Here is a 21,715-nt window from a genome sequence, read left to right as displayed (position 1 = left end):
TGCTGCTAGAAGTTCCTCTGGATCCAGCAATCCTCACAGGCTGGTTGCGCTTTAGGAAACAATGGATGACCCTGGGAGAATAAACGATAGAGGGATGTCCTGGATATCTGAGCAGGGCTTTGGAACAGCAAGCGTCTCCTCATAGCAGAGGGTGGTCCGTTTGTAAAAGCTCTTCCTTCTCTGACACCTCGTGGCAGTAAAGAGCTATTGCAGACTTTAGTGCCATCTCTGCTTGTCAGGATTAATCTCCTTTGAACTAAATGGTCTCCCAGGGTTCTTGAACAATTTGAAAAGAAAGATGTCAAGGAGGTGGCACTAGCCTTCCTAATAATATGGCATGTGAGTGTTCAAACTAAAGAGTAGAAAATTAAGAGACGTAACAGAATTTGTATCCTGAGTTTACGATAAGTGATACCAATCATATTAACTAGCTTCATCTGCTCCTGCACAAAAATTGTGCCAAAAACTATACAAGTGTCTTGGAGTGATGAGAAACTTTTGGAAATAGATAGTGGTGAAGGTTGCACAAGATAGTGAATGCAATTAGTGTCACTGAATTGTACAAAATGGCAAATATTTTTGCTATATGTATTTTACCACCATAATAATAATAATAAAACTATGCAAGTGCTGTGAGAAGATCAGGGAAATGCAACAGGATAAATTCACGCTAATGGGAAAAGTACAACTACAAAACAAAGTTATATATTAATATCTTTGTATAATATTTGTTCCTGAAAAGGTATAATAAAATTGAACTTTTGTAATTGAAACCATATATTTTAATGCACCATGAGAACAATTTTAAAGAATATTACAGAATATGTGGTCATACCCATGTGAAAGCATGTTTTTAGCTTTTTTAATCCAAATTTCCAGTTTTTAAAAAAGAAAAAACCATGTTGTTTACAGCACCATATTCCTACAAAGTTGGATGTTTAAATAGGTAGAGGCTAGCGATAAATCATATAAGCTTGAGAGCAGGAATTCCATGTTTTAAAATAGATCGTCTAGCTATTAAAATCATTCATTAATAAGCCTGGTAGATTTATTTTTTTATACCACTTCATGTATTAATCAAGGATGTTTTGGTTATAAGTAACAAAGATCCAAATCGACTAGTATAAGCATATGCAAAAAAGGAATTTATTGGCTTATATAACCAGGGAGTTCAGATGTAGTGCTAACTTTCAAACGTGAGCTCTAGAGGCTCAAATGATGTTCTCTCTCTTTCCCTCTTTTTTTTTTTTTTTCACTTTCCTTAATATTTCTCTCTGTTGCCCTTTGTACATACAGCTTTCTCCTTGAGGCCAAGGAAGACAGCCAAGAACAGATAAAATAAGTCTTTCCAATTTGCTCTATCAGCAAAGTCTGGGAGAATACTCTGGTCCAATTTGGACCATAGGCACATACCTGAAGGGGCGTAGGCAGGCCATGTGATTGACAGCCCTGTCAGTATCATGGACGAGGGTGGGAACAGAGTGGAGTGTTGGGAAATACAGTTCATCTAAAGAATTAAAAGATGAAAGAAGTAAAAAAGTGGTAGGCAGGCAAAAACTGTAGCTACCATAGCCCCGACGCTGCATAAATTATGTCCATAACATAATTCTCATGGACCTAAACATGGAGAACTATATATTAAAGCTTTTTAAGGTAAATATTGGACAAGTGTACAAAGATGCATGTATAACAGAGTAAAAGAAAGTGCTGTTTATAACAGTCAAAGAATTTAATAATCTAATAGGGTTTGGTTAAACAATTCTTACTCTAGTCGTAAAATGTTTTGCATTTATTTAAATACAAATTCATTATTGCAAGGGGAAACAAATATAAAACACTATATATAATAAGTCCCTATATTTGTTTTGGAGCCCTGGTGGTACAGTGGTCAAGAGCCTGGCTGCTAACCAAAAGGTCAGCAGTTCGAATCCACCAGCTGCTCCTTGGGAACCCTATGGGGCAGCTCTGCTATGTCCTATAGGGTCTCTATGATCGAATTTGACTCAATGGCAATGGTTTTTTTGTTGTCATTGTTATATTTGCTTTAAATGTATTTTTTTTTCCTGTTTACATTGATATATATGCATAAAAATATGTAGAGAAGGTTATGTAACAAAATGTTATCACAGGGATCTTAGACTGCAAAAAGACAGACGATAGATGAGTTTTTTCTTCTTGCCTCTTTATGCATTCTTATACTACCAAACTATATATAAAACAAAACTCTAGTCCCATAGAACTCACAAGTGACATGCACTCACCTTTAGTTACAAATCCTCTCCATTCCAAAGTAGCAGGGTGCTTAGTGGCAATTTCACAACGGTGGCAACTGGTCAGGATCTGAACCCACTAGCTTGCCCTAGTTAACATGGGCTAACTGAATCAGTTAATGAGAAAACTTTTTCCGAAAAACTCAGTGAGTGGGCTGCAGCTGGCCCACAGGAAATTGTCTGAATGCCGAGCCTTAGTAATGTTTCTCCATGAGTGGATCCTAGGCCACCCGTATCAGAAGTACTTGAGAAGCTTACGAAAAATGAAAATTTCCTGGCTTCATTCCAGACTTTCGGATTTTGAAATTTAGGAAGTAGGCCTAGGAATCAGCATTTTCAAAAAAGTTCACCAGTGGATTTTTATGCACACTGAAGTGTGAGAATTTGTTCAGAGATTGTATGGTAGGAACATACAAGAGGGAAGAGATTGTGCTGCCAAGAGAGGACTGCCATACATCCCAGTGCCTTTGTTTTATGGTTGTATTAAAGCACCGTTCTTCTAACATTTTGACTATGAACATTAACTGAAAAATCATAGGACAGGGTAGAACTGCCCCATTCCAAGGCTGTAAATCTTTATGGAAGCAGACTGCCATATCTTTCTCCCACGGAGTGGCTAGTGGGTTCGAACCGTAGACCTTAGCAGCTTGAGTGCTTTAACAACTGTGCCACCAGGGCTCCCCGTCATTATTAATAACAGTTTTTGATTTGAAAAAGTTGAAAATTTTTATTGTATGTAAGATTTAACATTTTTCCCAGTAGAACAATCCCAAAATTTTAAGGATGAAAACCACAAAAAATTCACACTATAGAATCTATTCTAGGATCGCCACCATATTTTAAGCTAAAAAAAAAAAAGTTTGAAAGTACAGATAGGTTTGAGAGAAACAGACAAGGATAAAAAAGAGGAAGGGAAGAAAAATTTCCTAGAGTTTTTTCTGGACATCTGCTAAGTACTTAAGGCAAGCACTTTTATAATTAGAAAATTCCATCAAGGTTATTTTCTGAATGAGTTAAGTATAATCCTATATTCCAAAGCTTAAGATGCAGATTAACTCATGAACAGTCTACAGTTTTAGGTGTTTCCCATTATCCTAAAATTCTGGCAGAATGATAATCAAATGAAGAGATAAAAGTAAGATAAGTAATGAACCCTGCTTCAGGCTATCTAGCAAGTATTTTAATGGAAAACAGTGAATGATAAAGGAAACATTTCAATGGAAACCTTTTGTTTAATAGAATAAATGAGCTAAGCTAAATTCTGGAAAATCTTTATTATAAAGACAGTGAATAATTTTCCACTGAGAATAGCAAAAAACTTTATTACCAAAGTCCTTGGAAATACAGTGTAAGGGAAAAGTCAGCAAAATACGTAAATTAAATTACCTTTATTTCCTTCTTTAGTTTCTATGGTGTCCTAACAGTTGAAAGAAGGAGAGCTAAGCTGCACTAGATTTCACCAGCTTATTCTTAAGCGACATAGTATTCACCCAAGTAATAAGACCAAACACGTTTTTCTAACAGTAATTTTTAAAAATTTTATCTAGAAATAGTTCACTTTCCAACTGAAAAATTATAATTGGAATTAAAGGTTTCAATTTGTTTGTGAAAAGAAAGAGAAACTTCCACTATAAGATAGAGAAAACCATCAGAGTTAAGCATACCCAACATCTCTATCAAGAGGCTAATATAGTTTTTGGCTGCCTAACGTATCAGCCCTCTTGCTTATGTTAGGCAGTCCGCCAACGGTGCGCTTTGATGGGAGCCTGGGCCCCATCTCCCTCCTGAAAGGCCAGGTACTTGCTCCTGTTGATTCCAAACAGCTACAGCATATGACCTAAGAACAGCTTATTGGATGTTCCTGCTCCAGACTTTTATCCTGAAGTAAATGACACAGAGAAAGGAGGCAGGTTAGAATTTATCCTGATGCTGTGTGTCATGGATTGAATTATGTCCCCCAAAATGTGTGTATTAACTTGGTTATGCCATGATTCCCAGTATTGTGTGGTTGTCCTCCATTTTGTGATGGTAATTTTATGCTAAAGAGGGTTAGGGTGGGATTGTAACACTCTTACCAGGTCACATCCCTGTTCCAATACAAAGGGAGTTTCCCTGGGGTGTGGCTTGCACTACCTTTTATCTCTTAAGAGATAAAAGGAAAGGGAAGTAAACAGAGAGTTGGGGACATGATACCACCAAGAAAGCAGCACCGGGAGCAGAGCACGTCCTTTGGACCTGAGGTTTCTGTGCTGTGCTGAGATGCTCCCAGGCCAAGGGAAGACTGATGACAAGGACCTTCCTCCAGGGCCGAAAGAGACAGGGCCCTGAATTCGGACTTCTAGCCTACTGGACTGTGAGAGAATAAGCTTTTCTTTGTTAAAGCCATCCACTTGTGGTATTTCTGTTATAGCAGCACTAGATGATGAAGACAATGTGAGTGGCTGCAGACTCTGGAGTCCACACCTGGAGGTGGTGGTAATGGTAGTTTCCAGTGCCCCATTGCTGGAGCAGTATCATAACCACACTCCTCACATGAAGATATTTAGCTATGGTTCAGCCTGCCTTGCAGACTGGTTGGTTCTGTCAGTTTTCCAAGTGTATTACTCTGGCTTTCCTATCAATTTTGTGAGCTACCTACACCATTCTAATATATTCCTTTTATGCTGTGTAACCAGAATTGACAAGCAAGAAGACTCACAAGTGCAATACTCTTTTCTAGAAAGTTTCCAGGAAAGTTATTATAATATATTGTATAAAGTAGTGGTAGAAAAGTAGAGTTTTTTGATATCTTACAAAGTTTGGATTAACCTCAGAACATAATGACCTGTGTACATTTATATCAGTCAGCCAAAATCCAAACGTCTACGGGGGCCAGACAGATGAGGTAATTAAGTGAAACAAGCAGGTTGTGTTCTTTTGGGCTACACCCACTTTGGATGCATCTTCAACATATACATATGCTTTAAAAAAATGCTTTACTTCTACTTTACAATATTCTTATCACATGTAACACTGTTTACCATTAATTTACTCACTTTTGACAGAGACGTGGTTCGAGAAATATTTCATTTTCCTCTTAATCCTGCTATCAAAAACAAAACCAAACCGGTTGCTGTTGAGTTGATTCCAACTCATAGCGACCCTATAAGACACAGTAGAACTGCCCCGTAGAGATTCCAAGGAGCACCTGGTGGATTCGAACTGCTGACGTTTTGGTTAGCAGCCACAGCACTTAACCACTACACCTCCAGGGTTTCCAATCCTGCTATAGGAACATAATAGTCCAAGTGTGATGCCAAATGGCAACTGCTGCTCAGTTCAAGTGCCAGGGGTACAACTGAAAGTCATGGGGACTGTGGTAAATTAGAGTTTGTACCATCAGCCCCTGCTCCACTCCAGCTGATTATTCCCCTACGGTAATTAAAGTCTGGGTATGCCCAGATCTTTTTTTTTTTTTTTCAAGACAAGCTGAAAATCTGGACTTTTATAGGAAATTAAGAATTTAAACTAATTAAGAATAATTCTAATAAAAAAACTTATTAGTTACCAACATTTTAAAATTAAGAATTTGAAATGTTGGCAACTAATAAAAAGTTTTTAAACACAGTTTTTAAGAAAGTATATCTGAAGTCTAGACATGGACTGTGAGTTGCCTCTCTATGACCTCTGAATTCACTCTTGTGATACAGATACAGAGAGAGATTACGACCCTTATTAATTTTTGCATTTCCTTAGAAACAGGGTATTTGTGGCAGCATGATATGTGGAAAGAGTGGAAGACCAGAGTCCTATAACCTGGTTTAAGGTCCTGGCTTTGTCACTTTGTAGGGCAAATCACTTAACTTCCTGTTTCCTGAGACTTTTGCTGTACAAAATGCATTTGCTAATAATAACCAAGATATATTGAGCATTTGCTCAGTGCCAGACACTGTGCTGGGCAGTTTATACGCATTGTTTCATCTAATTCTACAGCAGCAGGCCTGTGGTGGCTAAGGTTGTGTGTCATCTTGGCTGAGCCATGACCCTCAGAGGTTTGGCAGTTATGATGTAGTTTGGCTGCTACATAATGATGTAGTCACCTCCATAACAAGACTTGATACAATGTAATCACTTCCATGATGAGATCTGCTATGAGCAGCCAATTAGTTGAAAGGGAGTTTCCTTGGAGGTGTGGTCTGCATTCAATATATGTGGACTTTCTGGTACAGCTCGCTGGCTTTTGCCCACTCTGGATCCCCATCTGACCACCAGTTCTTGAGACTTGAGCTAGCAGCTTGACTGCTGATCTTGGGATTCGTCAGCTTCCAAAGGCTGTGAGCCAGCAGCCTGCTGTCTTACCTGCTGATCTTGGGTTCATCAGCCCTGCAGCTACATGAGTCAGGAGAAGTTTCCAGCCTCACCTATGGACCTGGGACTTTCCAATCTCTACAACTGCGTGAGCCATATTCTTGATATAAATCTCCCTCTCTGTCTTTTTCTCTTTTTCTCTCTCTCCCCCTCCCATGACGTATCCCTGTCCCCTTTCTGTCTCTATATGAACATACACACACTTCACTGGTTTTGCTTCTCTAAAGAGCCCAGCCTAAGATAAGCCCTATGGGTAAATACCTACCTGTTTCAGTTAAGAATGCGTTTGTGTACCGATAACAGAAAACTAATAATAGAAAACCTGTTGGCACAAAGAAGCCCTGGTGGTACAAATGGCTAAGTATTCAGCTGCTAACTGAAATGTTGGTGGTTTGAACCCACTCAGTGGCTCCATGGGAGAATGACCTGGCAACCTGCTTCTGTAAAGACTACAGCCAAGAAGACCCTACGGAGAAGTTCTACTCTGTCACGTGGAGTTGCTAGGAGTCAAAATTGAATCAACAGCACCTAACAACAACAACAGAAAACCTGATACAAAGTATCTTAAACTACCAAGGCACTTATTTCACTCACGTAACAAGATATCTGAGGTGGGTAATCCAGGGCTGGTGCAGCTGCTCCAGCAAGTCCTCCAGGATGTAAGGATTCTAGCTTTCTCTGCCATTCTTAGAATGTGGCTTCTTCACGGTCATACTATGGTTGCTGTACCTTCAGGTATCACATCTACCTTCAAAGCAGGAAAAAAGGAAAGACAAAGGAGTAAAGGATGAGATGTCACAAGAGCCTGTCCCTTTTTATCAGGAAAACAATAATTATTTCAGAAGCCTCCCTCAATAGACATTTGCTTACATCTCATTGCCCAGACTAGGCCATCTTTAACTGCAGTGGAGGCTGAATAAGTGAATATTTTTAATAGGGCATATTTCTGTCCTAAACAAAATTAACCAAGGTTCTCTGAGTAAGGAGCACCTGGTGGATTTGAACTGCCAACATTTCGGTTAACAGCCATAGCACTTAACCACTACGCCACCAGGGTTCCCCTTAGTAAGGAATAAACTCACCATAGGTAAAAGGCAGGTAAGGGTGTCTGTCATAGTGTCATTATGATCAAAATAATTTTATAGATGCAGAAAGTGAGATGAAACATAAGGTTGAGAAACTTGCTAAAGATTCTACAGTAGCTACTAAATGACAGATGCGGGATGTGAACCCAGAGCGTCTGAGTCCAGCACTTGGAGTGCTAGCCATTGCAGTACAACTGTCCAACCGACTTCAAATCATGGCTGTAAAATTCCAATGATGGGGAAGAGAAGTCACATTTGTGGAGGGCTTATTGTGAAGAGCCAAACCTTTTGCCATTGAGTTGATTTTGACTCATGCCAACCCTATAGGACAGAGTAGAGCTGCCCCATAGGGTTTCCAAGGAGTGCCTAGTAGATTCGAACTGTCAGCCTTTTGTTTAGCAGCTGAGCTGTTAACCACTGTGCCACCAGGTTTTCTGTGAAGACCAGGTACTGCTGAATTTAGTACTTCGTATTCATCTTTCCATTTAATTCTAACAACAACCCCAGGACACTGGAACTATTTTCCAGACTTTAAAGGTGAGATTCGAATTATTTCCAACAATTTAAATGCTGAATAGCTCACTCAAGCCTAATCAGTGGGTAAGCAAGGATATTCTGACCCGATGCTCTCTGACCAGAAACCCTGCTGATGTAGTGGTTAAGAGCTATAGCTGCTAACCAAGGGGCTGGCAGTTCAAATTCACCAGGTGCTCATTGTAAACTGCATGGGGGCAGTTCTACACTGTCCTATAGGGTCGCTATGAGTCGAAATTGACTTGACTGCAGGTGGGGGGCTCTCTGACTGCAAAACTTCTACCCTATCCACGATGCCAGCCTGAGCCAAATAAGGTAATGAGGTTTTTCAGATGGAATGTGACAATATAAATGAAGCAACTCTGAGAGTGTGTTCGTTAATTGATAAATTAACTAAAACATTTCTAAGGACCCACCAGATACCAAATACAGTGCCAGTTAGTGTGCCAGGAGTGGCAATATAAGGACAAATAAGACAAGGTTCCTGCCTTCTAGGATTTTACAAACTTGAAAAAGGAGATAAATATGTGAATAAATAAATATGAAAAAACATATAGGTGCTAAAATATCAGTTGCGTAGAGGGTAGTGGAAGCTAAACTTACAGAGTCACGAAAAAGAGTTTAGGAAAATGTTATATAAATTCAGGTATTATTTATGTCTTATTTTTAGGCAAGATCTTTTCTTGAACCTCATGTAAATACTGATTGTCTAAGCTTAAGAGGAAATGGAAATTTTTTTTGCTAATGACCCGATCATCATCACTGAAATGGAAGTCTTTACACAAAATAAAAACAAACTATAAAGCAACTGATAGGAAGAAAATAAAAACAAGCCTCAACATCCTGTTTAAAGTTTTGCCTGAAAAATACTTTCTAACATGCTAACAAACCAACAAATGTGAGCATTCACAATGTCAACATATTGAATATAAAACTAATATGGAATCATCCCATAAAGCAAGGTGGTCGAATTATGATGATACTAGGCTACTATACCGAACATCCTATGAAGAAAGATTGATATTAGCACAGCTAAGGACAGAATCCTCTGTGAAAAGGAAAATGCTTTAGAAAACATGAAAACTTTATTTTAGATGAAGAAAGGAAGAGGCAGTGGCACTAGAGGATGGAGTCTCTATGATTATTCACGCTCAGCTGGAAAGTTATTGGTAACCTTAAAGAAGGTGCTTTAATATTTTGAAGCACAACATTGAAAAATTTGGATACAAAAGAAAAGAAGGTCAGTTAGAAAAGAGAAAGAAAAAATGAAGAAAAAGTCAGTGGGCATAACCTAGCCTCTAGCGTCGCTGAATAACATCTGTCCTGGGTTAGCAGAACTCCATGTCTATGTTCACACGAAAAAGACGTTGAATCTTCAATAATCTGTGATTTTATTCAGTTTAAGTGCTTTCGATTAATACCTTAACTTCTTTGTATTAAATTAGCACAAATGGGATAAGAACATATCCATTCTTCTCTATTAACTGCCGATAGAAGTGGTCAGAGTATCAGCATTATTTTTTGTGCTGGCGCCCTGAGCCCCAATTTCTACACGCCTGCACGAAGAAGGTCAGATGATATCTGTGCTCACAGTGAGTGGCATTACAGGAAAGGAGTTTATGGAATCTGTATCTTTTATAATGGGTAGGAGCATGCCTTGCCTTTGTTCCAGAGGGAGTTATCTCTGTCTTCCAGAGCTATTTACTATTACAAACACCTTTGAAAAGATAGTTTGGAACAAAGAGCAGTCAGTATCTATCTCTCAAAATATTCAGAAACCCATGGAGAGTTGTTTCTCAACAGAAACCTATAGTTTTAGTAGAAATTACCGGAACCCACTACTAATTCCTATTTTGTAGGATTGTATTCAGATCCGTACAACAAAATCCTGACTACAGTGGTTTAATCAAATGTGGTTGTTGTTCTTTCTTTCTTTTTTTTTTTTTCCTGCATGTAACCAAAAGGCTGGCTGTGGACAGTCCAAGTATGAGGTCATCAAGGACCTAGGTTCCAATCTTTCTGCCTAATTCGCCCTCACCATTTGGCTTTATACTTCATGGCCACAAGTATACTCCACCTTCAGGCAGCATCCATGTTCCAAAAAGGAAAAAAGGAGAAAGAGCAGAGCACACTGTGCTCATCAGAAAAACAAAAGCTTTTTCTGCAGTCTCACTTCACAGACTTTTGCTTATACCTCATTGGCCAGAATTATCACCAAAAACCCAAACTAAACCCATTGCTGTCAAGTCGATTCCGATTCATAACGACTCTATAGGACAGAGTAGAACTGCCCCCATGTGGTTTCCAAGGAGCAGCTGGTGAATCTGAACTGCCGGCCTTTTGGTCACAGACCTCCCCTATTTCAAGAGTGCATTTAACTGGGAACGCTGCCACTCTGAGCAAAAGCAAGTTTGATGGAGACAATGGTTATCGAGTAAGGAACTAGCAGTGATTGTCACAGGGGTTATTTACCAAGATGAAATTTTAGGCCATCTTATAGACAGAGTTGAATATTTGGGTGCTATGATAAAAAATCAATCTGTCATGGCTCTGTCACCTGATCTTTTTTTTTTTTCTTTTTTGTGATGAACTATATATAACATTTTCCATTTCAGGCATTTTACATGCACAATGCAGTGACATTAATTATATTCACCATGTTGTGTGTCTATCACGTTAGCTTTACTTCTTTTGGTGATATAATTAAGTGTTAATCAAGACTCAGAAGAGCAAGTCCTTAATGGAGCTCCTTTATTCTTCCAGGTAGCAAACATTCTTTGAGTTAGGATACAAAGCTGAATAAAAAGCAGCTTAGACCGGGTAAGAGCTTACAAACTCCAGTCACTGAAGTACCTAAAAATGTAAACAAATTAACACACAGTGTGACAAAGTCAAAAGACAAATGTAGGCAAAGTTGTCAGGGAACAGAATTAAGGAATTCAAGGATGTGTCATCTGAGCTAAAAGGAGGTCCACAAGGAAGAAAAGAGGCAACAGAGGAGAGAAAATTCTAGGCAGAGGGAAGGATAGGCACTAATGTATAAAAAAATATGGATTGTTTGGGTGAGTGCCCAGTTGTTGGTGTGCCTGAAGTTTCCAAATGTTAAAATATGAATTCGAAAAGATGTCCTAAGCATAGGAGTGTTGATTAGATTTAGAAAGTTATTCAGGTGAAGGTGTGTAAGAGTGAATCAGAAGACAGATGTGAAGTTACTGAAATTATCCTAAAGGAGATAAAAAGGGCTTGAATAAAGGCTTTCCTGGTAGCTGGTCAGACTCAGGCAGGATGGGTTTGGTGTGGAAATGAGAAGCCCATGAGGAATACGAGGTTTCTACTTCAGCATCTGGGTTGATGGTGTTGCCATTAACTGAAAACAGAATCCAAGGAGAGAGGAGGTTTGAAAGAAGACAATGGATTTGTGTTTTGGTCATATTGACTTTGAGATGACTATGTAATCCAGTTTGAGACATACAGTGGAGAGTGGGCAGAACATAGAAGAGAGTGAGGGCTGGAGATGGTGATGGAGAGAGTTACCAGTGAACATGCTCATTGAGTGGGTGCGAACATGTAGGGAGAGTGAGCTACAGCATGACAGAAGGGCCGGGGACTTTGGGAAGTAGCATTTAACGTGTAGGTGGAAGAAGACTTGTTATAGGTGAGAGAGAATGAGCAGAGACTGCGAACAGGTGCAGGAGAGATGGTGAGCGGCAGGTTATTGACTCAATTTAACAAGCTTTGAAAAAGCTCTCCACATTAATAGCGCATCCGTAGACTTCTAGTGCTAGCTGGAGAAGAATGATGACCAGATTTAATAGGAAGTTTTAAAAATTGGAATAAGAAGGAAGAAGAACTAAGACACACATTGTGGTGATGAGGAAACACTGGTGAGTAGATTCTCCCAGGCATAGTCCGAGAGTAGCATTGTATCATAAAATTTGTGCAATTAGGTGGATGGGATCAAAGTGATACTGTGTTTTGAAGGTCACCAGCAAAGCATTAATCAATAACAACAGTAGTGCCTTAGAAAGTTTAAAGTAACTGAGTGAATTAGTAGATAATTTATGGTTCAGAAATATATATTGTTTTCTGTAAATGGATAATCATTAAATTTTGTTAAACAAATGCACAGTTCAAATCACATCATAATCTCTCATGTTTGGCGTGCTGTTCAGGTTTATGAGTTACAACTTGTAGTAAACCAAAAAACCTGTTGCTATCAAGCTGATTTCAACTTGTAGTGGCCTTAGAGGACAGAGTAGAACTGCGCCACAGAGTTTCCAGGGAGCACCTGGTGTATTGAACTGCCGACTTTTGGTTAGCAGCTATAGCTTTTAACCACTACACCACCAGGGTTTCCAAATAGTCACCGTGCCTCTGAAGTGATCAGAATTCAGCTTGAGACTGTTTTAGTTTGTAACAACACCCTAGCATCAGTCGCTATGCTCCTCTACCTTCTGTATTACTTTATAGAATTACTGCACAGAATTTAACACTAAGAAATCTAAATTTCTTTAGAGTAGAAACAAGATTATACGAAAAGCTCTTTTATAGCAACTAAAAATTAAACTACCTGCTATAGTTGGTAATAGGGTACAATTTTTAGGGAAAGCTCAGGCAATCTGTTTTTAAACAGTCCTGGTTTAAATAATCCCTTTAGGTTTAACAGATCATTTTACTGAATAAGCTCAAAGCACCAAACATCTTTGAGACTGAAAAAATAAGTTTATATAGACAGAGCAGGAACTAAAGCAAAATAGTTTAAGGATGAAGACAATCTTCAATTATGAATTCTATCAATTATTCACACTCTCAGCTTGTTTTCTTTTATTGCATATCATCTTAAACTTTCTGTTTTCTAATGGAAAAAGGGTTGATGGAGATGTTTCAATATGGGAAATGAAGTTTGGAGTTTATCAAAGGGTTCCAATAATGGATCCTTCTTTTGACCTTAGTTCTCATGATCTAAAGTTCAGTATAGATATTTAGGAGCATAATTCTCATGGCCAGCTCTTATCACTGGATCGAACTGCTGCAGTACTGATTCCAAAGGTAAATTCATTTGCTTCTATTTGTTTCAAATAGTTAGATAACAGATAATATAGCAAGGTCCGTGTCGTGGATTGAATTTTGTTCCAAGAATTTGTATACCAATTTGGCTGGGCCATGATTCTCGGTAGTGTGTGATTTTCCTATATATAGTAAATCCTGCCTCTATGATGTTAATGAGGGAGGATGGGCAGCAGTTGTGTTCCTGAGGCAGGACTCAACCTACAAGACTGGATTGTGTCTTGAGGCAATCTCTTGAGATATAAAAGAAGTAAGCAGAGAGACAGAGGGCCTCATACCACTAAGAAAGCAGTGCCAGGAGCAGAGCATGTCCTTTGGAAACAGGGTTCCTGCGCAGAGAAGCTTCTAGTCCAGGGGAAGATTGATGAGAAGGCTGAGAGAGGAGGACAGTGAAAGCTTTCGCCTGGAGCTGACACCCTGAGTTTGGACTTTTAACCAACTTTACTGTGAGAAAATAAACTTCCCTTTGTTATGCCATCCACTTGTGGTATTTGTTAAAGCAGCACTAGATAACTAATACTGTCCTTAACCAATCAAGATTCATGTTCAGGCTCTTCTCAAAAGGTCAAGGCTAGGTGTTGTGAATGTAAATGACAAAAATTATTATTATAATAATTTGTACTATAAGAATAATCATAGTTGCCCCTTATATTCACATACTTCTTTACAGTTTAAAATGTCTCCATATTAGTTCTTATTTGAATCTGTCAATATTCATATAAAAAATTACTCTCCAAGTAATGCTATCATTTTACAGATAAGGCAATTCAGAGTGGAAAAAAAGAAGTTTAAGTGACTTGCCCAAAGTCACACAGGCATTAGAAATGTAATTATGAACAAGACAAACACAGTCCCTCTTCTTACAAAGTTCTGTTCCAAAGGGATATTCTGATAAGTGGGCAACATGGACACTATAACACGGTGAACGTTGAGCTAGAGGGGCTACAGGGCCCTAGGGAGCATGCTAAGGGCACAGAGAATAAACTTAGGAGAGGGGATCTGAAAGAAGTGGAGTCTCATTTCAGACTTCATGAGGTTGCCTATGGGGGAGAACATTAGTTTTCACTAAATTAACTTATTCTGTTCTCAGAATCTACCAAATTGAGTTTGGACTCGTTAGAGCAACACTTAGAAAGTCAATGCCATGTAATTGACTTTACCTCTAAGCCAATGTTTCTCACACTGTGGTTCCTGTATCATGGGCATCAGGCACCTGTGGTACTCGTTAAAAATAAAGATTGAGGGTGGGGAGAAGGTCTACCCTGGACTTACTTTTACTAAACCTCTTGTGTGTGAGGCCCAGGAAAATTGCTGCTGTACAGATGAATACCCTGGGAAGTTTCAAGTCATATAGCAAAACAAAATGCAAGTTTTTGATAGTAGCTCCAAATAGCTCCTGCTTCAGTTAAAGGGTGTGTGGGAGGGAGTGTGCATTGTGGGGACAATTGCAAATGATATAGTTGGGATAAGAGTGTTATACGGGGCTCTTTTAGAGTAGGTCCCTGATACATGTTAACTTAATGACCTGGGGACAGAGGTATTTATAACTTATATGAGTTTGTAAAGTCCTTTCTCTTAGGTTGCTGCTCCAATCTTCCAGTATCCAGCCAGCAACAGAATTGGTATAGTGTAGCAGCTAGGGGACGTGGATCTTAGAGAAAGACTGTTGTTGGGTGTCATCAAGTGGATTCTGACTCATAGCGACCCCATCGGATAGAGTAGAACTGGCCCATAGCATTTTCTTGGTTGTAATCTTTACAGACGCAAACCATCAGGTCTTTCTCCGGAAAAATGCCAGGTCTTTCTCTAGCAGAGCTGGAGATTTGAACTGCCAACCTTTTGGTCAGCAGCCAAGCGTTTATCCTTTGCATCACCAGGGCTCCTTGGTGAAAAACTAAACTAACCCCCCCCCCCAAAAAAAACACAAAAAACGAAAAACCAACCCCCTTGCTGCCCAGTCAATTCTGACTCATAGCAACCCTAAAGGACAGAGTAGAACTGCCCCATAGGGTTTCCAAGGAGCAGCTGGTTAATGTGAGCTGCCCACTCTTTGGGTAAGCAACCTGAGCTCTTTCCACTGCACCACCAGGGCAACTACCTGAGTCCAAATCCCCAGACCACCAGTTAGCAGTTGTGAGGATCAGGTTCCTTAATCTGCCTCCGTCTTAAATAACAGAAATAGTATTTACATCCTAGCGTTGTTGGGAGTCTTAAATGATATAATAAGCCCAAAACCAAACCCATTGTCTTTAAGTCGGTTCCTAGTGTCATTTTTTTTTTTTTTTTTTAGTGTCATAGTGACTCTATAGGACAGAGTACAATTGCCCCATAGTGTTCTCAAGGCTGAAATTTTTACTGAAGTGGACTGCCGTATCTTTCTCCGGCAGAGCAGCTGGTGAGTTCAATGAGAACATAGACAATTAGGTTAGCAGCCGAGCACTTTAACCACTGCACCACCAGGGTTCCTATAATGATATAACATGTATCTATTGGTGGAGCAAAGCCCTAGTGGCACGGTGGTTAAGCCTTCAGCTGCTAAACAAAAAGTCACAGTTCAAATCCACCAGCCACTCCTTGGAAACCCTATGGGGCGGTTCTACCCTGTTCTATAGCGTCGCTAGGAGTTGAAATCAACTGAAGGTAACAGGTTTGGTTTGTTTTATTGGTGGCGCAGTGGTTAAAGCACTCAGCTGCTAACCGAAAGGTTGGTGATCTCATGGAACCCACCAGCTGCTCTGCAGGAGAAAGAAGTGGCAGCCCGCTTCCGTAAAGTTTAAAGACTTAGAAACCCTATGTGGCAGTTCTACTCTGTCCTACTGGAATGGACTTGATGGCAGTGGATTTGGTTCTTGGTTATGATAGGCAGAGATGAAATATAAACACAACTGCTTAGAACCGTGCCTTACACGTAAACGTTCCCTAAATGCTTATTCAAACCCAGCCAGTACACTGTTCTTGACATTTTTATTGGATTCTTAACAGGCCAGTACCTCAGACCAATTAACAGCAAAGAATGAAAGAATGAATGAACAAATGAGGAAATCAAGAGGACCAAGTACATCGGCCGTGGGCAGCACTTCTCTTCCCGCCGGGCTCACGGCACGTGGTCGGCTCGAGCGGGAGCTTCGCGACAGTGGGGGAGGGCAGCGGCGTGGGACAACACCGAGGGGGTCTAGGCGGCGAAGGCTACGGTTGGGAAGGCGGCGACTGCGCAGGCTCGGGACAGGCGCAACGACTGTGCTAAGATCCGAGGGGGAGAACGGCAACCTGTCTCCAGGCTCCCTTTATCCACCTGCGGAAAAAAAGCCTGCCTTTTTTTCCTCGTTTCGTGACGGTACTTGGCTCCGCCCTCCGCAAATAGTTTGTTCAGGGTTAGGGCTCTTAACGTAAGAGTGAGTGGACCATCTTTCTCTAATCGTGCTCCTTGCTCCCCTCTAGAGGCCACAGTGGACGCGTCCCACCTCCCCACGGCCCCCGGAGGTGGTTTAGCTGCCTCCGCCCCCTCCCCAGTGTCGCTAGTTGGCGCCTCTGCCACCCCCTTCTCGGAGTGCCTGGCCCCTCGGCTGGGTGGTACCGACCCCTCCCGACACCCCCTCCTATCCTCCCTCCGGCCTGCCCTTCCCTGAGGGACTGCCACCTCCACCTTCGCCCCTGCTCTGTTCTCTATCCGCCGAGCCGCGGCGGCAGCAGCAAGAGGAGGAGCCGGTGCCCGGAGGCGGCGGTGGCTGAGGAGCCCATGGCGTACAGTCAGGGAGGCGGCAAAAAGAAAGTCTGCTACTACTACGATGGTGAGAGGCCGGGAGGGTGGGCGGGCAGAGCTGAGGCTGCAAGTCCGGGCCGCGCCAGGCCCGGCACGGTGGCCGCGGTCGCCAGTGGGCGCCGGTGCTGGGGGTGTGAAGGAGGAGGGACAGACGTTTGACTGAATCTTAACCCGTTCCCGACCTGGCGCTGCCAGTGGGAGATCTCTCCGCCGCGACCGGCCCCGCGGACGGGAGCTGGAGGGACGCCCCACTTCCCTTCTGCTCCCCTTTCTCTGGCAGTGCGGCCCACTGCCCCGAAGGTGGCTGCTTCTGCGGATGGCGCCGGCCTACCCCGGCTTAGTGGTAGTGGGGAAGGGGACAGCCCTCCCTCGCGCCTCTCACGCCTGCCACTCGTGGGAGCGGAGGTTTGGGGTCCCTTGCTCTGGCCGTCTGCACCCGATCCCTCTCCCGTCCCCCCCAGGTCAAACTGTCTACCCCGGTCCTGACTGCACACAAAGCCCTGCGGCCGCGGGAGCCCCGCCCCTCCAGCCCCCTCTCTGTCTGCAGTCCCCGCCCGCCTTCCCCTCCCCTCCCCAACCTCCCCTCTTGCCCCCGCGGTGTCAGCCCGGTGCGTCTTCTCCTTTCTCCTCCTCCAGCCTCCCCCCCGACCCGCCGACCCGGGGGTTGCTCCTGAAGAGCAGTGAGTGAGGATGTGGCCCCTAGTACGGCTTGTGGCACACTCCCACCTGTGTTATGCATGGGCTCAATCCCTCTCCTTTGTTCACTGGGCTCTTTGAGCGCCACTTTCGCGGGATTCCAATGAAAGGGCTCCACTTCTGCAGGAAAAATTAGGGTTTTCGAGTTTGAGGCAGTTAGCCTTCCCGGGAAATAAGAGGAGGTGGTGGGGAAACGTGGAGCTGTTAATGCTTGCGTTGTAGCTCAGCCTCGTTGGGTCCTGGCTTGCCTCTGTGAGAGGTGGTTCCCACCCACTCTTTGTTGCTCTTTGTTCGATCAAGAATTATACCGTGCTTTGGGGTTTTGGAGAGCTTTGGCATCTGGCTTGAGAAGGCTGTCCTAGGTGAAAGGAATCCTGGTGTAGGAACACTTTGAGGAGTAGTGCAGAAGTACTAAAATTTTTCATCAGGTAAACTGGAACTCACAGTACAGTGAATTATAAAAGTTGGATAATTCAGTAGTTTCTGAATCCTATTTCCTGTGTCACTCTAAAGTATACTAAATGGAGTAGCAACTTATTTTACAGATTTAAGCAAAAACGTTAACTTGATAGTTTCTAGTACATGATGCTTGAGAAGAAATTTCAAAATTTAACAGAGTTGAGCCTCAATCGCCAGAAAACCCTTTCTGATTTGTGTGAGGCACAAATTTTGGATGCTGCTTCCTCCATTTGGTGTATTGTAAATCACAAAATCTTACAGTTGGAAAAGACCCTAGAGGATTAAAAAAAAAAAAAAAAATTAGAGGATTAGGTGAGAATAAATCTGACCTTAACTTGAAAAGAGCCATATCATGTATCTTCAGTGAGCAAGGATTAAGTAGTCTTTATGCCTGTTCAATGTAAAATAACCTCCTTTGTTGTCTGCAGAAAGATCTGATATCAAAAATCTAAATTGTCTGATGTATGGTAGCTAGTTGGTTTTATGGTGGGTAGTACAAAACAGAAACAGCCATATTTAAAAAAAAATTGTTGAGAGGATTGCATACATGTGTAACATAAATTGATGTGAAATTATGCAATGTCGTAGGGGTGGAGATGGGAGTACCTTTTAATTTTATCACAAATTACATTTCTGAAAGTTTGTTGTTTAAGAATCATGCATATTTAGGTTACTGGTGAAATCCAGGCTCTGCCTTCCCTGGTCAAATTGAAAAGTAAGTTAATTTTTAAATGATTTTGTTTCTGATGTTCTTCTCAAGGCTTTGGGGAATGGGGAAAACTTTAAAAGGACAGAGAACCTGAGGTAAGGCTCCTCCTGCAGCTGTTAGTTACTGTTGGCAGTGGTGGGCTCTGATGGAGCAAGCTGACTTACGACTTCTGGTCACCAGGCTTGAACTGTAGAACCAGGAGGTTCACTTGAGTAGCAGTTTTCTGAACAGCTGTTTGTTCCTGGGTCCATCTGTGATGAACCTTTGTTGAAGGAGCAGGGACAAGATGGGTCCTAGGGCAGGGTGCAGACTTGATAGGCTGAGAATATCTGAGAGTCTCATGATTGTGGCTTAATACTTTATTGTAGATCATTCAACTGCTTTACCTGAAAGGCCAACAACCAGGTGTTTAACTGACAGAGTTTGGAAAAATCTTTGGTGGGTCATCTGTCTTTTGTCTGTGGCTCTTACGTGACTCTTCATTTTTAGAAGGGGATATTTAGTTGCTTACACTTTAAATATTTGTGGAAAAGAGTTCCTTTTGTGTGTATGTGTCTGATACAATATTTTGCAGTTTTTTTTAATCGGATAAAAGCCATTATGCTAATTATTAATATGAGCGTATGCTAAATGGCACAATTCCAGAAGCTTACATTTTCATTACCAAAAAACTCTATTTAGTCAACTTATAAAGGTAGTAAATAATACTTTTTTCTTTTCTTTAAATTATAAAGAAATAGTATACAAGTAAAACAGCTTCCGCTCCAAAGAATTATATGACCTGAAAGTATGAACGTGTATAGAATTGTGGGTGGGGAGTTATCAGTAGTAATAAGCCTGAATAATCTTCTAGCCTAATTTATCTAGTTTTAACTTATTTGTAAAAAAAAGTAGAAAAAAGAACGATAAAGAGGAAAGCAGAGAAGTGACACATTCTATGACTATAGGATGCCTACCTTTAGATTTTACGGGGGACGTTATGCAAGCTCTGTGAGCCTCTTGGAAACCCTGGTGGCTTGGCGGTTAAGAGCTATGGCCGCTAACCAAAAAGTTGGCAGTTTGAATCCAACAGGCACTCCTTGGAAACTCTGTGGGGCAGTTCTACTCTGTCCTATAGGGTAGCTGTGAGTCGGAATGGACTCGATGGCAACAGGTTTGGTTTTTTTTTTTTTTTTTTGATGAGCATCTTGAGGATATAGAGAGAATGTCTCCCGTTGAGACTGTGTGCCTCTCAGTGAAAGGAACCTCTAAAGACAGTGCATTTTTTGTTGTACACTTTACAGCCTTCAGTATTAAACCCTTTAGATCACTTGGATACTGGTTCCAAGTGAAACTTTCTTTAGGCATTGATGGATGAGGTATCCTTAAACCTTTGAAGAAAAGTAAGAGATGTTCTTCTCTGTTAACTCATGCCTCCAAAGTTTCCAAAAACCTTTCTAAAAAATTAATCATTCTTGTACATAACTGCAAGGTTATCAGGTAATTGTAAAATGATGTGGCTAGTTCGTCACTGAGGTTCATTATGGCCTTAAAACTATGATTGCTGTACCTAAATCTGGAAACCCTGGTAGTGTAGTGGTTAAGAACTAAGGTTGCTAACCAGAAGGTCAGCAGTTCAAATCCACCAGGCACTCCATGGAAATCATATGGGGCAGTTCTACTCTGTGCTATAGGGTCGCTATCAGTGGGAATTGACTTGACGGCAGCGGGTTTATGGGACCTAAATCTAATTAGCAAAGCAGGTATGTTTGGTGTAAGCTTTGATTACAGTAGTCACATACTGTTTTAAATTAAGCTTGAGGACTACCACATTTAGTGTGTTTAATGATGTATACAATATAGTAAGTAGGGTTGTGTGTGTATATATATCTACATAGATATCTATATATTAAAAAATATGTGTATAATTTATGGAATTATAGTGTATTGCTCTGTACTCCATGTTTTCCTCCTTTGATAGGGATACATAATCAGAATGTTTAGAGACCAGTGGTCTACAGAACAGCACTGGACACTGCACAAAGATAGAATATAAAAATTACCAAGACTGTGGCACTTAGTATACTCCTAACTTACTCTAGCAAATTATAAGGATTCTACTTGGCAGCCAACTATAGTCAGATTTTCCTAGACTTTGTAACAGTTGTGCCAAAGTTTTTCTTTTGCTAGATAGCATTTAATACAACCACATGTTATTAGCTGTAGTATAAATCTTTATTATACCAAAAAAAGGTGGCAGAGGTAATCATTTATCTGGGGAAAATCAGAGTGCTGAGTGAATTACAGAAATAGAAATGGTATTAATTCATAAATAGAAATGGTATTAATTGCACATAGATATTTGAATATATTAGAACATCACTATAAATTAGACTGATGTTTTCCTATCCCTGGAACATCTTTTCCGAGATATCCTTTGCTTCTTACTTTCCTCAAATTTCACCTTATTTGAGAGACTTTTTCCAGCTACTTTAGGTAAAACATCAATCCCCATTATTGCTTTTTTTCCCTGTCACTTACACCACCTCTCTTTTGTTTATCTCTTTCCCCACTGGAATATAACCTTCACAGGGACAGGGGCTCTATGTCTATCCCCACCATCTTAAAAAGCTTCTATATGTTTTGTGTTATTGGTGAATAAATAATTATAGCATATATTTTTATACATTAAGCACTTAGATGTATCATTCTCTATAATTCTTACATCCAATCTGAGTTAGAGAGGTGTAGGATAAGTAGCATTTTGTGTATTTTGTAGATATAAACAGATTAGTGTTTCTGTTTGACT

The 21,715-nt window shown here is 40.9% G+C and overlaps 1 protein-coding gene across 1 annotated transcript in view; it reads left to right on the top strand.

Annotated features, from left to right (window-relative positions):
* Positions 1-16,935: 16,935 nt before the first annotated feature.
* HDAC2 (histone deacetylase 2) overlaps positions 16,936-21,715 on the top strand; it is a 34,682-nt gene continuing 29,902 nt past the window's right edge. The window contains exon 1 of the mRNA XM_003404279.4: positions 16,936-17,091. Coding sequence (XP_003404327.1) covers positions 17,040-17,091 — 52 coding nt within the window. The 5' untranslated portion in view covers positions 16,936-17,039. The remainder of the gene's footprint in view (positions 17,092-21,715) is intronic.

This window comes from Loxodonta africana, chromosome 1 (assembly GCF_030014295.1).
Source record: "Loxodonta africana isolate mLoxAfr1 chromosome 1, mLoxAfr1.hap2, whole genome shotgun sequence".
NCBI lineage: Eukaryota > Metazoa > Chordata > Mammalia > Proboscidea > Elephantidae > Loxodonta > Loxodonta africana.
The sequence above is the reverse complement of the archived record's forward strand: the minus strand, read 5'-3'. Positions and strand labels throughout refer to the sequence as shown.